The following is an 18,088-nucleotide window of genomic DNA, read 5'->3' as shown; positions in this document are numbered from 1 at the left end:
CCCCCACCCCACGAACCGCCCTCATATGGAAACGTGAGTGTTTTCAATGAGTCCGGTGTAGAAGTTTGAAATGCCCCAGGATAGAATTTCCGGGGAGCAAAGGATTCTATTATGCTCTGTAAAATATATATATATATCTCTGACCTATTGACGGTAATGTCACCGAAAGAACCATAATACCATAATCTGACAAAATACAATAGGGTGGACGGTTTTTCCCTCGGACATTTTCTACTTCTACACCGGTTAGGATGAATCTGTACCGAATGACATAAATCGTCTAACCATATTTCGAGTCTTATTGCTTGAAGACGGACACGAATTTTATGAAGCATCCCATTTACAAGCAATATCTCCCCCTATCTGTGCATTACCAAACTGTAATCAAAATGATTTGCGAAATTGCACATGATTACATGTACACATATAATGGCTTTAATTAGCCGAACTATAAAATATAATCGCAACGGACTTCGGTCCAGAAACACGCAGTAAAGCCAGGACTTTCTTTTTGAAGTGTCGCCTGTCGCAAGTGTTGAGACGGGTAGACAGTGCCTACTAGAATAGGGGGTGAGAACTGAAGGACTCGTTCGTCCAACGAGGCAAAACCACCAATGATTTGTTAAATACTTTCATCAGTTCATTTGCCAAAGTTTGCCCACGTCGCACCAATTACTGCGGGCAGTTTTGAATCTTAGATGTTGATATGATAATCCGGACAGTCTGGCGACAAACTGGTGGAAATTAAAGTGGTCGTTGTCCGCGGATTTTTATAGATACTCGGACAAGCTTCTCGTTGATAGGTCCAGATACTGCAACCTATGAATATTCTTATCTCGAACTGAAATTTTACTAAGGTAAATCTAATAACACCAAACCACTTTTATAAAACCACTCTTGCCACTTTCAAGTTTTTAAAATACCAGATTGGTAACCTAACAACTCTTTTCACCCAAACCCCACCAGTTTGGCACACAAGCCATTGTTTACAACCCAAGATCAACCATTCACAGCGACTTCTTCTTTTTTTACACATGCCATGATGAAATTCTCATTAGGAAACTCTGAATAAAAGCAGATTTGCTTTGAGCAACTTCGACCAAGGACACCTGGGCCTTCAAAAATCAAAATCTCACTGAAACTGTTTACAATAACTTGCATATGGTTCGCAAGGACACTTCGCTGGAATGGTTGCAATGAGTGATCAAGGCGCAGTTGTTTTGTCAAGTTAACCCACTCACTACATTACCAGTCATTACCCAGCCTTACCGCCATAAAATCTTTTCAACCTTCATAGAATTATTATCTTTCATAACAAATTCGCGTATCGGCCAAAATAATTCACGTTAGAATAGCCTTCTAAGGTCTCATTATGGTCATGTAAAAATCGCCACTGCAGCGAATATCTTAACGGTACATTAAGGTACATCAACCATTAAGGTGAAACTATATAGTCACTCTATATTATGTTAGTGTATTAGGAACACCGGAACTCTTTCAAACACCAAAAAATCGGACAAGATAATGGCAGATATGAAAGAGACTGTCGGGTGATTTTATCTAAAACGCTATATGTACTGTACATGTACACAAAGCCTTTCTGCACAAAATTGAAGTAAAAGCATCTGCTTGTCTTTGTCATATAACATGTTGTTCGGTGGCAACGCAGACTATTATGTCCTCCGAATAACACTTTCACCAGTTTGTGGATATTTTGGATGAATTCTTGTTGACTGGCAACATGGAGGCACTATATAGCATCACCTTAACGAGTATTCAATTTATATCCATCCACAAGTTTGCAGTCATTCTGTAATGAGCGTCATTACAAGCGTACACAAACCGTAATCACTTCGTCATTTAGAACTTGTGACAGGGCCTACCAGGCTTCACACTCTCAAATGTTACTCACGAAATATAGGAAATAATAAATGTGACTCTCTTGTAATACAATGTTATGATAGTAATAGACTGGCTTCAAACAGCTTGCAATACCTAGGCCTTCTGCCTTCTACCATTATAATATTTTGACACATATAATTATATAAAGTTACACAGAACATAATTACAATATAAGTCGATACAAGTTTATACATGTCAATACATGTCAATACATGACAATACAATTTATACAAGTCAATACATAAGGGAATCAAGGTTATAAGGTAGCTACCCCACCTCATACAATTACAATATCGATACATGTTATATAGTTATATAGTTAACATGTCAATACAAAATATACCAGTCCATACCTTTGTTCACCCATGCAGTCAGCATATCAAAGGGTGTAAGTAACTCATAAGTACTATGCAAGGAATTGAGTGAAACATCCAACTTCCTATGTCATAATACGGATCTGAGAGTGTCTGAATATGTAAGCCAAGCCCCCTGTAGATATCATACGCATTGTCGTTGGATGCCATCCATCATTCAACTCAATCAGGATGAACAATGCCAATGTGTCGCCTTTGTATCAATTTCAATTTCAATTTCATAAAAGTAGAAAATAGATTGTAAAACTTCAGAAATCATCTAAAATAAGGCAGGGTTGCATTTTTTACCAAAATCTGAAGGTTCTGATACTTTTTTTCAGAAGTGGTGAACATTTGGTATATCATCCACGTGATGTGTCCCCAACCTCGGAAAGTTTACAGTTTAGCAATTTCATCTCTGAATAACGGGAGGTGTAATAGGTGGAGGGGGTCTGAATAATTTCAGAAGTTTTCTAAAATGTTACGGTCGTGCTTGTTTTCCTTTGTACACCACACGATCTCTCACCATTCTCTGTCTCAAAGTCAACATCTCAGCTATTTTGAGCCCGGTGTCATTTCAAGAACAAATTCTCTACCACTTGGGTTTGAAGGTCCTGACGCACTTGAGGCTTTCGATGTCGAACCAAAGTCCGAGATACCCTGCCAGAGACTCGCTTCCGACCGCTGCGCCTGTCGCGTCGGCCCAACTCGTACACATGCACTCTCGTGGTTTGAACTGGCCGGGCCGGGTGAGGCCAGGGAATAACCATAGATTGTTGGTTTCACCAGAGCATCCGTCTCTCATACCAAGTGTTCAACGGGGTGAAGATTACTGGAAATAAACGTACTGATATCAGGCACATTGTACTTCTGAAAGCGATTACTCAACACAGGCAGGTTGTATATTTATTGTGTATGAAGTGGTTTCACGTGACGCCATCACCTTGCATGCTGGAGGGATAGACAAAAGAAAGAAAGCCCAAAAGACCATGACAGTATTTGATTTAATTAAGTCAGGCACGACAAATCATTGTCCAGCTCTCCAAGAATCTATGCAGTGGATTGTAGGCCAATACGAGAGATATTGTAGTTAGATAGTTCATTCAAACAAAGTGTATATGCATTTTTGAACCAAGAGGGGAATTGGTCACTGTAATCAAAGACAATGAAAGAATTATTTCTACCGGCTGTGCTGTAATCTACTATGGTCTTTACATCCTAAAAAGGACATGCTGTAATCAGCGTTATTTACGCAATGGAACTCACAAACGAAACTATGATATCAAGCATGGACATTTAGGTTAAGGCCGTCAAAAAATTAAGCATGTCTTGAACATAATTTAAGGTCATCAAAAAGTTTAGATATAAATTATAATGAATTCTAGAGGATCTATCATTAGGAAATTCTCTTTTCTGATATCCGACATCTCGGAATATACAATGTACGCGAAGATGAGTGAATTATTGATTTTAAAGCTAATTGTCTTCATTGGGATTGACCAAGAGAGTTACCTTGCTCGCTATTCTAATCTGACGATGTAACAACCTATGTCAGGCTCGTCATCAGCGGCTTCAATGCTTGGCCCATCTTCCCTCGCGTCGTCACCATGGTTCTCATCACCACGCTCCAGGCGGGACATCCTACCAACGATTGCCTTCATCAGCTTGGCGACTTGATAAGACTTGGCTATGTTGAGTTTCAAGCCTTCCAGCAGATTGACGCTGGGCTGCCAGTAGAACGGTAGGTTGCCCTTGCCGAGGTAATCCTCAAGTTGGCTGTAGATGATGTAGACCATCTCTGGCAGGCTCCTGTTTGTCTCAATGAAGTCGTCTATGTTATGGAGGAAGACTGTCTTCAGGAGGTAGCTTGTAAGGAAATGACTGACGAAATGTATAACGCCGTTCGTGTCTCTAATCACAACGCCACATGCCATAGGTGACCTCAGACACTTTGCTGTGATGTATGCGTCTTTGATTCTTGGATCCAAAGGTGTGATTGTGGCAGGTTCTAGATGAGAGAAGGAGATCCGCAACATTCTTTCTCTGTCTTCCTCCGGTAGCAACCGTCCGTACTCACTGTCCTTGTGTGGCGGTTTTAGGACCAGCCTATACCCACTCTTTCTCAGGGTGTCCTCGTCCATTCGCCAGGTCTTCTTGATAGCATCGTCTGGCCAATCATCAACATGCAATATCGGTACTATATCCACAGAGATAAGGAGACTGGATGATATATTTTCAAGCCTTCTGATAGTCACAGGAACACTGGCCAATCCTCTCCTAGCATCAACTTGAGATAAGATGTATCCGGTCCGTTGATAAACACAAACGTCCGCCGTTACCTCACTTTCAGATTCTCCTTTCTGTAGTGCATAATCGGACCAATCATCTTGACAATTATCGGGCCAATCATCTACAGGTACGGTTGTTACTATATGCTCTGAGACAATGCGTTTTGAAGGTTTATCATCGGGCCATCTGATAGTCACAGGAACACTGGCACCGCCTCCTCCAGCAACTGCCTGCAAAAGTATTTCTCCGCTTTTTTTAGACTCTTGGGCTTTTGCGCTAGATTCTAGGTTTTCGCTTTCACTCTCATGGAGTGCTCTACTTGATAAAAACCTGTTCTTAAATGTTCTAGTTTGTATATACTTATATCCATGTAAGGTATCAACTATTTCGTTTCGAGAGAGATGATTTGCAGTTACCAATCTAAGGAAGTCCATTTCATCAGGCAGCTGAACCTTCGTGCCCTCAGCCGAACTTCCACATAGCTCTAAACACTTAAAAACCTCCTTCTCCCTTACAAACCTCATGATAGTTTCCGAAACACCACCCTCGATAATATTCACGCTGCCTAGTCCCAGTACACCCGATAGTTCTGAAAGTTTGTATCTATACGCGGGTGTAACATATTGCTCATTTAATCGAGACATGACGTAAGAGAGACTTTGTTCGGAGGAATGTCCTAATCGGTTGCTTGCTTGATAATTAAGTTTTGATTGAAAGGGGAAGCATTCATAAGCCTTCAATCCATGGATGTTGAGTCGTTTGCAGTCAAGCCCAGCGATGATAAGATATTGATAGATATCTAGGCAACCGGACTCAGCTGCTAGATGAAGGAGTCCTTTTCCATTTACACTGCAGTTCATGTCAGCTCCAAGCTGATGAAGTTGTCTAACTGTCCGAAAATGACCACCTGAAACTGCCTTGGCAATAGGCGACCACCCACTGGCATTGGGCAAATCCAATAACTTCCGTGCATCACTGCTTCCAAAGTATTTCACGATATCGGCATGGCCACGCGAAGCCGCAGAATATATAATACTCTCTGATGAAGAGTGTGGTGTGGATGTATCTGCTCCACTCCTTATTAGGAGTTGGACCACTGAGAGATGACCCTTTATGATAGCATTTTGAAGTGGGGTGTTTCCTTTCAAGTCACAACTTTCTAATGACATCCCGCGTCTCAAAAGGTATTCAACGACCCGCCTTCGACCAAATTTTGCACCGATATTTAATATCGATCCATAACTAGAACTTCTGGAACAAGCACCTTCTTTCAACAAAACGTCTACAATTTCAACATAACCCCTACTAGCTGCGCAAACTATCGGAGTGTCGTTTTCATAGTTACTGACTTCAATAATTGCATCCGCTTTAACTAATAGATCCACCACCTCTTTGTGTCCTTCAGTCGAGGCGATGATGATTGGAGTATTCCCGCCATTGTCTTTACATTCTATATTCGCCCCCGCTTTAATCAATAGCTTCACCACCTCTTGGTGTCCACTAGTCAAGGCGATGATGATTGGAGTATTCCCGTCATTGTCTTTACATTCTATATTCGCCCCCGCTTTAATTAATAGATCCACCACCTCATGGTGTCCATTAGTCGAGGCGGTGATGATTGGAATATACCCGCCATTGTCTTCACGTTCTATATTCGCCCCCGCTTTAATCAATAGATCCACCACCTCTTGGTGTCCTTTAACCGAGGCAATGATGATTGGAAAATACCCGCCATTGTCTTTACATTCTATATCCGCCCCCGCTTTAATCAATAGATCCACCACATCTTGGTGTCCATTAAACGAGGCGACGTTGATTGGAGTCATCCCGCTATTGTCTTTACATTCTATATCCGCCCCCGCTTTAATCAATAGATCCACCATCTCTTGGTGTCCATTAATCGAGGCGATGATGATTGGAGTATTCCCGCCATTGTCTTTACATTCTATATTCGCCCCCGCTTTAATCAATAGATCCACCACCTCTTGGTGTCCATTAGTCGAGGCGACGATGATTGGAGTATTCCCGCCGATGTGTTTACATTCTATATTCGCCCCCGCTTTAATCAATAGATCCACCACCTCTTTTTGTCCTTTAATCGAGTTGATGATAATTGGAGTATTCCCGCCATTGTCTTTACATTCTATATTCGCCCCCGCTTTAATCAGTAGATCCACCACCTCTTTGTGTCCATTAAGCGAGGCGATGATGATAGGAGTATTCCAGCCTTTGTCTTTACATTCTATAATCGCCCCCGCTTTAATCAATATATCCACCACCTCTTGGTGTCCTTGAATCGAGGCGATGATGATTGGATTATTCCCGCCTTTGTCTTTACATTCTATATCCGCCCCCGCTTTAATCAATAGATCAACCACCTCTTTGTGTCCTTTAATCGAGGCGATGATGATTGGAGTATTCCCGCCATCGTCTTTACATTCTATATTCGCCCCTGCTTTAATCAATAGATCCACCACCTCTTGGTGTCTATTAGCCGAGGCAAAGATGATTGGAGTATTCCCGCCATTGTCTTTACATTCTATATTCGCCCCCGCTTTAATCAATAGATCCACCACCTCTTTGTGACCTTTAATTGAGGCGATGATGATTGGAGTATTCCCGCCATTGTCTTTACATTCTATATTCGCCCCCGCTTTAATCAATAGATCCACCACCTCTTTGTGTCCTTCAATAGAAACGCATCCTATAGGAGTTCTTCCCTCATCGTTGGCATGTTCTATATTCGCCCCCGCTTTAATTAATAGATCCACCACCTCTTGGTGATCTTTAATAGAGGCGATGATGATTGGAGTATTCCCGCCATTGTCTTTACATTCTATATTCGCCCCCGCTTTAATCAATAGATCCACCACCTCTTTGTGTCCTTCAATAGAAACACACCCTATAGGAGTTCTTCCCTCATCGTTGGCATGTTCTATATTCGCCCCCGCTTTAATCAATAGATCCACCACCTCCTGGTGTCCTTTAATCAAGGCGATGATGATTGGAGTATTCCCGAGATTGCCTTTACATTCCATATCCGCCCCCGCTTTAATCAATAGATCCACCACCTCTTTGTGTCCTTTAATCGAGGCGATGATGATTGGAGTATTCCCGCCATTGTCTTTACATTCTATATTCGCCCCCGCTTTAATCAATAGATCCACCACCTCTTTGTGTCCTTTAATCGAGGCGATGATGATTGGAGTATTCCCGCCATTGTCTTTACATTCTATATTCGCCCCCGCTTTAATCAATAGATCCACCACCTCTTTGTGTCCTTTAATCGAGGCGATGATGATTGGAGTTTTCCCGCCATTGTCTTTACATTCTATATTCGCCCCTGCTTTAATCAATATATCCACCACTTCTTTGTGTCCTTCAATAGAAACACACACTATTGGAGTTATTCCCTCATCGTCGGCATGTTCTATATTCGCCCCTGCTTCAATCAATAGATCCACCACCTCTTGGTGTCCATTAATCGAGGCGATGATGATTGGAGTATTACCGCCATTGCCTTTACATTCTATATTCGCCCTCGCTTTAATCAATAGATCTACCACCTCTTTTTGTCCTTTAATCGAGGCGATGATGATTGGAGTATTCCCGCCATTGTCTTTACATTCTATATTCGCCCCCGCTTTAATTAATAGATCGACCATGTCTTTGTGTCCATTAGTCGAGGCGATGATGATTGGAGTATTCCCGCTATTGTCTTTACGTTCTATATTCGCCCCCGCTTTAATCAATAGATCCACCACCTCTTTGTGTCCATTTATCGAGGCGATGATGATTGGAGTATTCCCGCCATTGTTTTTACATTCTATATCCGCCCCCGCTTTAATCAATAGGTCCACAACCTCTTGGTGTCCATTAATCGAGGCGATGATGATTGGAGTATTCCTGTAATTGTCTTTACATTCTATATTCGCCTCCGCTTTAATCAATAGATCCACCACCTCTTTTTGTCCCTTAATCGAGGCGATGATGATTGGAGTATTCCCGCCATTGTTTTTACATTCTATATTAGCCCCCGCTTTAATTAATAGATCCACCACCTCTTGGTGTCCATTAATCGAGGCGATGATGATTGGAGTGTTCCCGCCATTGTCTTTACATTCTATATTCGCCCCCGCTTTAATCAATAGATCCACGACCTCTTTTTGTCCTTGAATCGAGGCGATGATGATTGGAGTATTCTCGCCATTGTCTTTACATTCTATATCCGCCCCGGCTTTAATTAATAGATCCACCACCTCTTTGTGTCCTTTGATCGAGGCGATGATGATTGGAGTATCCCCGAGATTGTCTTTACATTCTATATTCGCCCCCGCTTTAATCAATAGATCCACCACCTCTTGGTGACCATTAGTCGAGGCGAAGATGATTGGAGTATTCCCGCCATTGTTTTTACATTCTATATCCGCCCCTGCTTTAATCAATAGATCCACCACCTCTTGGTGTCCTTTAATCGAGGGGACGATGATTGGAGTATTCCCGTAATTGTCTTTACATTCTATATTCGCCCCCGCTTTAATCAATAGATCCACCACCTCTTTGTGTCCTTTGATCGAGGCGATGATGATTGGAGTATCCCCGAGATTGTGTTTACATTCTATATTCGCCCCCGCTTTAATCAATAGATCCACCACCTCTTGGTGTCCATTAGTCGAGGCGAAGATGATTGGAGTATTCCCGAGATTGTCTTTACATTCTATATCCGCCCCCTTTTTAATCAATAGATCCACCACCTCTTTGTGTCCTTCAATAGAAACACACAATATAGGAGTTCTTCCCTCATCGTTGGCATGTTCTATATTCGCCCCCGCTTTAATCAATAGATCCACCACCTCTTGGTGTCCATTAGTCGAGGCGATGATGATTGGAGTATTCCCGCAATTGTCTTTACAATCTATATTCGCCCCCGCTTTAATCAATAGATCCACAACCTCTTGGTGTCCATTAGTTGAGGCGATGATGATTGGAGTATTCCCGCCATTGTCTTTACATTCTATATCCGCCCCCGCTTTAATCAATAGATCCAACACCTCTTTGTGTCCTTGAATCGAGGCGATGATGATTGGAGTATTCCCGCCATTGTCTTTACATTCTATATCCGCCCCCTTTTTAATCAATAGATCCACCACCTCTTTGTGTCCTTTAATCGAAACACACCCTATAGGGGTTCTTCCCTCATCGTTGGCATGTTCTATATTCGCCCCCGCTTTAATCAATAGATCCACCACCTCTTGGTGTCCTTTAATCGAGGCGATGATGATTGGAGTATTCCCGCTACTGTCTTTACATTCTATGTTCGCCCCCGATTTAATCAATAGATCCACCACCTCTTTTTGTCCTGTAATCGAGGCGATGACGATTGGAGTATTCCCGCCATTGTCTTTACATTCTGTATTCGCCCCCGCTTTAATCAATAGATCCACCACCTCTTGGTGTCTTTTAGTTGAGGCAAAGATGATTGGAGTATTCCCGCCATTGTCTTTACATTCTATATTCGCCCCCGCTTTAATCAATAGATCCACCACCTCTTTGTGTCCTTCAATAGAAACACACAATATAGGAGTTCTTCCCTCATCGTTGGCATGTTCTATATTCGCCCCCGCTTTAATCAATAGATCCACCACCTCTTGGTGTCCATTAGTCGAGGCGATGATGATTGGAGTATTCCCGCAATTGTCTTTACAATCTATATTCGCCCCCGCTTTAATCAATAGATCCACAACCTCTTGGTGTCCATTAGTTGAGGCGATGATGATTGGAGTATTCCCGCCATTGTCTTTACATTCTATATCCGCCCCCGCTTTAATCAATAGATCCAACACCTCTTTGTGTCCTTGAATCGAGGCGATGATGATTGGAGTATTCCCGCCATTGTCTTTACATTCTATATTCGCCCCCGCTTTAATCAATAGATCCACCACCTCTTTGTGTCCTTCAATAGAAACGCATCCTATAGGAGTTCTTCCCTTATCGTTGGCATGTTCTATATTCGCCCCCGCTTTAATCAATAGATCCACCACCTCTTGGTATCCATTAATCAAGGCGATGATGATTGGAGTATTCCCGCCTTTGTCTTTACATTCTATTTTCGCCCCCGCTTTAATCAATATATCCACCACCTCTTGTTGTCCTTGAATCGAGGCGATGATGATTGGAGTATTCCCGCCATTGTCTTTACATTCTATATTCGACCCCGCTTTAATTAATAGATCCACCACCTCTTGGTATCCATTAATCGAGGCGATGATGATTGGAGTATTCCCGAGATTGTCTTTACATTCTATATTCGCCCCCGCTTTAATCAATAGATCCACCACCTCTTTGTGTCCTTTAATCGAGGCGATGATGATTGGAGTTTTCCCGCCATTGTCTTTGCATTCTATATTCGCCCCCGCTTTAATCAATAGATCCACCACCTCTTTGTGTCCTTGAATAGAAACACACCCTATAGGAGTTCTTCCCTCATCGTTGGCATGTTCTATATTCGCCCCCGCTTTAATCAATAGATCCACCACCTCTTTGTGTCCTTTAATCGAGGCGATGATGATTGGAGTATTCCCGCCATTGCCTTTACATTCTATATTCGCCCCCGCTTTTATCAATAGATCCACCACCTCTTGGTGTCCATTCGTCGAGGCGATGATGATTTGAGTATTCCCGTCATTGTCTTTACATTCTATATCGGCCCCCGCTTTAATCAATAGATCAACCACCTCTTTGTGTCCTTTAATCGAGGCGATGATGATTGAAGTATTCCCGCCATTGTCTTTACATTCTATATTCGCCCCCGCTTTAATCAATAGATCCACCACCTCTTGGTGTCCATTAATCGAGGCGATGATGATTGGAGTATTCCCGCAATTGCCTTTACATTCTATATCCGCCCCCGCTTTAATCAATAGATCCACCACCTCATGGTGTCCTTTTATCGAGGCGATGATGATTGGAGTATTCCCGCCATTGCCTTTACATTCTATATTCGCCCCCGCTTTAATCAATAGATCCGCCACCTCTTTGTGTCCTTCAATCGAAACACACCCTATAGGAGTTCTTCCCTCACCGTTGGCATGTTCTATATTCGCCCCCGCTTTAATCAATAGATCCACCAGCTCTTTGTGTCCTTTAATCGAGGCGATGATGATTGGAGTATTCCCGCCATTGCGTTTACATTCTATATTCGCCCCCGCTTTAATCAATATATCCACCACCTCTTGGTGTCCTTTAATCGAGGCAAAGATGATTGGAGTATTCCCGCCAGTGTCTTTAAATTCTATATTCGCCCCCGCTTTAATCAATAGATCCACCACCTCTTTGTGTCCATTTATCGAGGCGATGATGATTGGAGTATTCCCGCCATTGTTTTTACATTCTATATCCGCCCCCGCTTTAATCAATAGGTCCACCACCTCTTGGTGTCCTTTAATCGAGGCGATGATGATTGGAGTATTCCCGTCATTGTCTTTACATTCTATATTCGCCCCGGCTGTAATCAATTGAGCCACAAGATTTTTGTCTCCTATAATCGAGGCGATGATGATTAGGTGATCCATGTAATTTTTGCACTTTATATGTACTCCAGTTCACAGAATGACAGGAGGAATCTGATTAGCCAAAAATAACCGAATGCTGCTGCATCGAACAGAGCAAGTTGGCGCCGTGTGGCTGGCATCGTGGACTGTTCTTGGGAGCTGGAAATCAAACATTTCCACAATACAGTGCGTATCAAAAAAAGGTGATCCAAATTCATGGAGTTAATACGCCAATACTATTTAGTTTAACAAGCTGATTAACATGTGGTTTACTAATGAAAAGGAGATCCTCAGCTTTCCAATGATACCATTCTTGCATTAATTGCGGTTTCACATGACCGGGTGAATTGTAATTAAAAATGACGAGCTCAAATCCAAAAATGTCCAAGTTTGGTGAATTGAAATAAACGATTACAAACTGATCTCACACTATGTGACTTTTTCCTTTGGGGATACATGAAAAACAAGTTGTTTGCGACTCCGCCCCGTGATCTTAATGACTTGGAGGGCCGAATTCAACACGAAGTGGATGTTTTACGCGGGAATCCAGCAGTGATCAGACAAGCAGTTCAGGACATGCTCTATCGCTGTGAACTTCGTGTTGCAAGAGGCGGAGGGCATGTTAAAAGTGTGGGTGCATAAAATAAAAGATTAGAAGATCTCTGAATGAAGCCAAATAATTCCTGAGAAAACCGTGTTCGTTTTAACCTTTTTAAGTTGGTAAACGTACAATTTGAACGTATTCATTCAACTTGCACTGATTACACAAACTTGGAAATTTTCGATTTGAACTCGTCATTTTCAATTACAATTTACTCGGCCATGCGAGACCGTAATTATATATGTATATATATATATATGTTTATTCGTACTACTTTCCGTTGTACAGATAACAAAAAATAAGGTGCAATAAGACAATACAGAGTTGGGTGCAAATACAAGTTTACGATAAGGCAAACAAAGTAAAAGGTAAGACTGAGAGTCGAACCCGAAAACCTCTCATTCTTGGAGATGATCCTGAATAAGTTACATTAGTATCTTGAACTATCACAATAAAACTAACACCAAAAACAATACTCCATCAAATCAACCTGTACACAAAAAGTTAATTATCGTGTCTATTTCCTCTTTTGTGAGAATATGATTCCCTGCCTCCCGCATTTCAAGCAATTCCCTAACTTGGATGGCAACCCTATTATGCCCCAATCCCCAAAATTCCCTATTGATGTCCCTTAGCATTATACATTCATCAGGCAGCTGATCCCTATTCCAGTTGTACTTTTGTAATACCATAGTTAGACTTTTCCCCACTGATGAGACGCTCCCGGCAAATAATAATCCAACTGTAACCTTTACGAGTGTATTTCCTGATTTCTGCAGTCCTTTAATGAATTTTACGAACCTTTTCTCAAATTGAGTTTGAACGCTACAGTCCTTTATAATGGCTGGTAACAGGTCATTATGAGTGCGATATGGCAAACACAAAATCTGACGAATACATTTACGCCATGCAATATACAATTCTTCCATGTATGGTTTTGAACAATCTAGCAACTGGTGACCATACAGCGGCATACAAAAACTTTTGAATAACTTATATCTGATTTCAAAGTTGGCGTACCTAAACTGAGCCATAAGCATGTTGGTCCGTTTGTACAGATCATTAACTAAAACCTGAACCCTACTCCGACGAACATCAGGACCAAGAAGAATGCCCAAATGAATTTCTTCATTAGAAATTTGAACCCTTGTACCCTCAAATACAATCTCCCCTGGCGGGTCATGTGACCCGAAGACTAAATATCTACTTTTAGATGCGTTGAAGGATATTCTGAATTCAATTGAAAATTGACGAGCCGTGTTTAGCATCTTATTTAACCCATAGAACGATGGTGCTAAGAGAATAACATCATCGGCATATGCAAATACACCGCAAAAAATGTTGGCAACATGGCAGCCGAAACCGTCAGTTTTTATACTCGTAATAAGCTCATCCAGATAAATTCCAAAAAGAACGGGGGAGAGCACCCCACCCTGCTTAACTCCATTGGATACAGTAAATTCACCAGACATATGCTTCCCCCACTGAACCTGTACACGTTGTTGTGTGTAGATGTTGGCTAATAGCCTAGCCGCTAATGGACATAGCCCTTTTTTGATCAAAATTCGAAATAGCTTCACAAAATGAACACAATCAAATGCTTTGCTTGCATCAAGCATTACGCAATACACTGCGGTGTTGCAACCGTTATAATAATTAATTACTTCATTTATAGCCGTGCTACACGTAGCTGTGGAGAGACCTGCTTGAACCCAAACTGGGCATCAGATGTACTTAGCTCATTCTCGTACTTTTTTAGGAATATATTATCCATTATTTTGCCAATAACGCTACTTAGCGAAATACCTCTATAATTATCGGACGTATTCAAAGACTTTCTACGGTTTTTTGGAATTGGAACTACTTTAGTTCGAACAAACCCCATCGTGCAATATCCGTGACTCATCATGGAGCTCACTAAAAAAGACACGTAAACATGTAATAAATGATCCCCATTTATAAAGTGATCCGACATAATTTTGGGGCTACTGTCTTTTTTACCTCGCTTCAGACACTGTACTCCCTTCATAACTTCGTGCACACTCAATACATGATCATGATTATTGTCAATACAATGTCTGGTAATACCCGTATCAATATCTCTCTTCACATCATTCATCTCATTTATATCATACGATACAGAATTATACAAACGTTTAAACTTCTCACCAAAAAGTTCACAAGTTGCGTCCGTACCCTTCACATTATCCATACTAGAAGGGAGTACAGTGCCTTTTCCTTTCACCTTTTTTATTTCTTTCCAGAAGTCGTCATTCTTGTTATTACCTAGGGACTCAGCTAATTTATTTGCAGCAGTCCTTTCCTGATTTTTCCTGATATTATTCAAGAATGGTATCAATGGAAACCTGAGGATATCCTCTTTATCAGTAGACCACATGTAGCTTCTGAAACTATAGTCTTGGAATATTAACCCCTTGACTTTGGATTACCTTTTGTTGATACGCACTGTATAATGCAGTGCATTCTCGGAGTTGAAGCATCTTTATATGCAGAGAATTGCGATGATATAATATGTTGCCACCTGTTAAAGACAGCACAATCAACAAGTCCAATTAATTTTATATAATCCTGCAAACAACGGAGTGTTAAAAGAATCTCTCGTCTGCGAGAAAAAATAGTAACAGCTCCACAAACGAGCGATTTAGATTCTTGGTGAAAGCCGCGATTTAAAGCACATGCGACGGTTATCACTTGTTTGGGTCAGTGCTTTACCAGGCGATTACAAGTTTGCCTGAAATGAAACACGAGATCTTAATGTCGCACAATTCAAGATAAGAAATTGAGACCGCTGTCTCGAAAATGAGGCCCGGTGTAAAATCGTGTCTTAATGAACTATTTCACGCAGAAGCAGTGAGATAAGTCCAACCTTGGAAGAGTCAAGGCTAATCAAATTACAAAAGCCCCCTATATTCAAAACTGAGTGTTACCTCACCAATAGCTTGTTTTATAAAACTTTCGTCTTTAATCAATTCTTGGTATTATATGATACATATAAATCAATGCTGCGTTACAGTCGAATGTGTTTGAATCAGTTATATCATACTGTTTTAGTGTCAACCAATCGAATGAAGTCCCTTAGGAATGATGGCTTTTGCAATGAAAAAATTGATAAACTCATACCGAAGCCATTTCATATCATGCAGTCACGTGACGGTCGTACCTGACGCCTCAATGCCAATGGTTTCGCTTCCGTATACCAGGTCCGTAGGAGCTGGGTCTGGGAGGGCAGGTCGGAAAGAAAAACGGTCCGGAACTCCGAAGTAAAATTCGAGCAGCAACAGTGCGTTTCTACACTGAGGAGGCACACAGAAATGCTCAGGTTGTTGCAGTCGCTCACCACTTTGTAATTATTACTTTTCTTTTCCAGTCTACTTCAGCAACCTCGGCCTCTTCGTTCGTATCTCACATGCTTATATGCATGCCTTGATGGACGGTAATCAGAAGTGCCGATGCCATTTTATGACTGAGAGCGCGCGACATGAAACGAAACATTGCTAAATTGTTCAAGCTATCTTTATGCTTTTTGCACGATACAGTGCCAACCATGATAATCACCCATGAATGAGATGTACGTACCACGGTCTAGCCGGGACGGACCCGCTGAAAATCACGGGAATTAGTTGTTAATGAGGTCGATCACTTGCTCACGACCACAATGGCCTTCAAAAGCGTTGAAATAAACATTAGCTTGTTTACAGGTATGTCCTTGCTAACCAACCCAACCCCTTCTATCCCAAAACCGACTCGTGACCAGAATCCCGGCGCATACATGGTCTAGGCCTGCTATGTATCGCTATGCACTATAGAACGGAACAAGCTCTCTGAGATTTGAAATTGGTTTGTTGGAAGGGGCGATATGCGTTTTAGAAAGCTAACTTCAACTTGCCAAGCTACGACATAGTTTGTCAATGCCTATATTGTCCCTTTTATTGTTTAAATTCAGTACATGTTTATTGACTTTAGGACAACCAATTGGATATGACTTAGTAGAAATGTATTCCTCCAAAGTTTCGGCCTCGAATGTAATTGTTTGATTGGGAATAACATGTAAGGTTCTCTAAGGGGTCAGGAAAAGTAAAGAGAAGAATATTACCTTCAGATTCTATTTGAGTCCTCGTGCTCGTGGTAATCAGTATCGTTCCAGTGACAGCAGCTGTATGAGGAGGAAGTCTTAGGTTCTTGGATTCGATCTGGACGGTGGAATTGTAGACACATTAACCGCACAAATATCAGATTCAAAGGTTTGTCTTTCCGTCGGCTGGATCGTCCGCATAGATCTTATTCGCATACACAACATCAACATCAAAATGCATTATCAAAATGCTGATGAGGTCGAAACTCGTACATTCAGAAAGTTCCGTTGAATATGAAATACGGTCACGAACTGTCTCTGCGCCCTTGAATGAAACAATATACAAGTTACCTTATCCTCTAATAGCTAAAGTTACCTACATCCACACGAATTTTCGTTTCGCGACTCGAAACGTTATTGACCAAACTAGTTCCATAAAGATTTAGTCCAGTGAAACAACGTAGTTACGACTTGGTCTTATTTCCAATTATTGCGATAGCAAAATATAAAATTGTCATGAGAAATTCGGCAAATATGATGCAACTTGTTTAAACTTTGAAACGAATGTGTCATCCCTGTCCTAGTGCGAGACTGAAAATCCCTGTCGATTTGATGACGTTTCAAAACAACACCTCAAAATACTATCATTTGGATTAGAACTTAGATATTATCATGCAATACTTCGGGGCTTCTCATTGCAAGCAATGGGCTAGTGGTTTTTTTATGTATTTGGGGCAGGCTTTCATATCATAGCTTTATCATTCGTGAACTAAATAACATGTAAAGCAGTACGCAAAGTATCTGGAACGAATACTACGGTTGGCTGAACATGGTGACCTGCATTCACAGTAGATGAACGTCAATACCAACTCATCGGTTGATATGTCGCGGAGCTGCATTGTTGAAACACAAATTATGACCCACAACGTACACTCAATATATCTCATACATGTCATACCTTGCGCCAAACTTGAACTTCTATACTAATATGGCCTCGCATACATTTGACAGGCATCAATATCAACTCCCATACTATATCGAAGAATGTCACAAAGTTGACCTGCCGCTGGGATAATCATGTATACATCTTTCATTTAGGCCATCAGCTGATTTCCTTCGTTATGTATGCAAGCCCTTCCATCATAATGGAATAGCTAGGAACTCACGTTTAAAAAACACCACCAAACACTTTTTTATTCGCAGATTGTGACTTGCTAACTTTTTTATTTGACGCTTTAAAGTCAGGGCAGGCAAGATTGAAGATTGCCTGTAGATGCTCTTACCTCCAATCGCAGCTCAT

General features: G+C 41.4%; 1 protein-coding gene across 3 annotated transcripts; it reads right to left on the bottom strand.

Annotated features, from left to right (window-relative positions):
- On the bottom strand, positions 1-17,549 carry LOC135488156 (uncharacterized). 3 transcript variants are annotated; one of them, XM_064772629.1, is made up of 4 exons: positions 16,810-17,549; positions 5,779-12,253; positions 3,768-5,409; positions 1-3,087 (listed from the first exon to the last, which is right to left on the bottom strand). In XM_064772629.1, the coding sequence occupies exons 2-3, from the start codon at positions 12,113-12,115 to the stop codon at positions 3,776-3,778; spliced, it is 7,971 nt and encodes a 2,656-aa protein (XP_064628699.1). In that variant the 5' UTR covers positions 12,116-12,253; positions 16,810-17,549; the 3' UTR covers positions 1-3,087; positions 3,768-3,775. The 3 variants fall into 3 exon arrangements, with proteins under 3 accessions (XP_064628699.1, XP_064628698.1, XP_064628697.1); XM_064772628.1 differs by having other exon boundaries at positions 3,768-10,090; positions 10,190-12,253; XM_064772627.1 differs by having other exon boundaries at positions 3,768-12,253.
- Positions 17,550-18,088: the final 539 nt, after the last annotated feature.

Source organism: Lineus longissimus, chromosome 5, assembly GCF_910592395.1.
Source record: "Lineus longissimus chromosome 5, tnLinLong1.2, whole genome shotgun sequence".
NCBI classification, from domain to species: Eukaryota; Metazoa; Nemertea; class Pilidiophora; order Heteronemertea; family Lineidae; genus Lineus; species Lineus longissimus.
The sequence above is the reverse complement of the archived record's forward strand: the minus strand, read 5'-3'. Positions and strand labels throughout refer to the sequence as shown.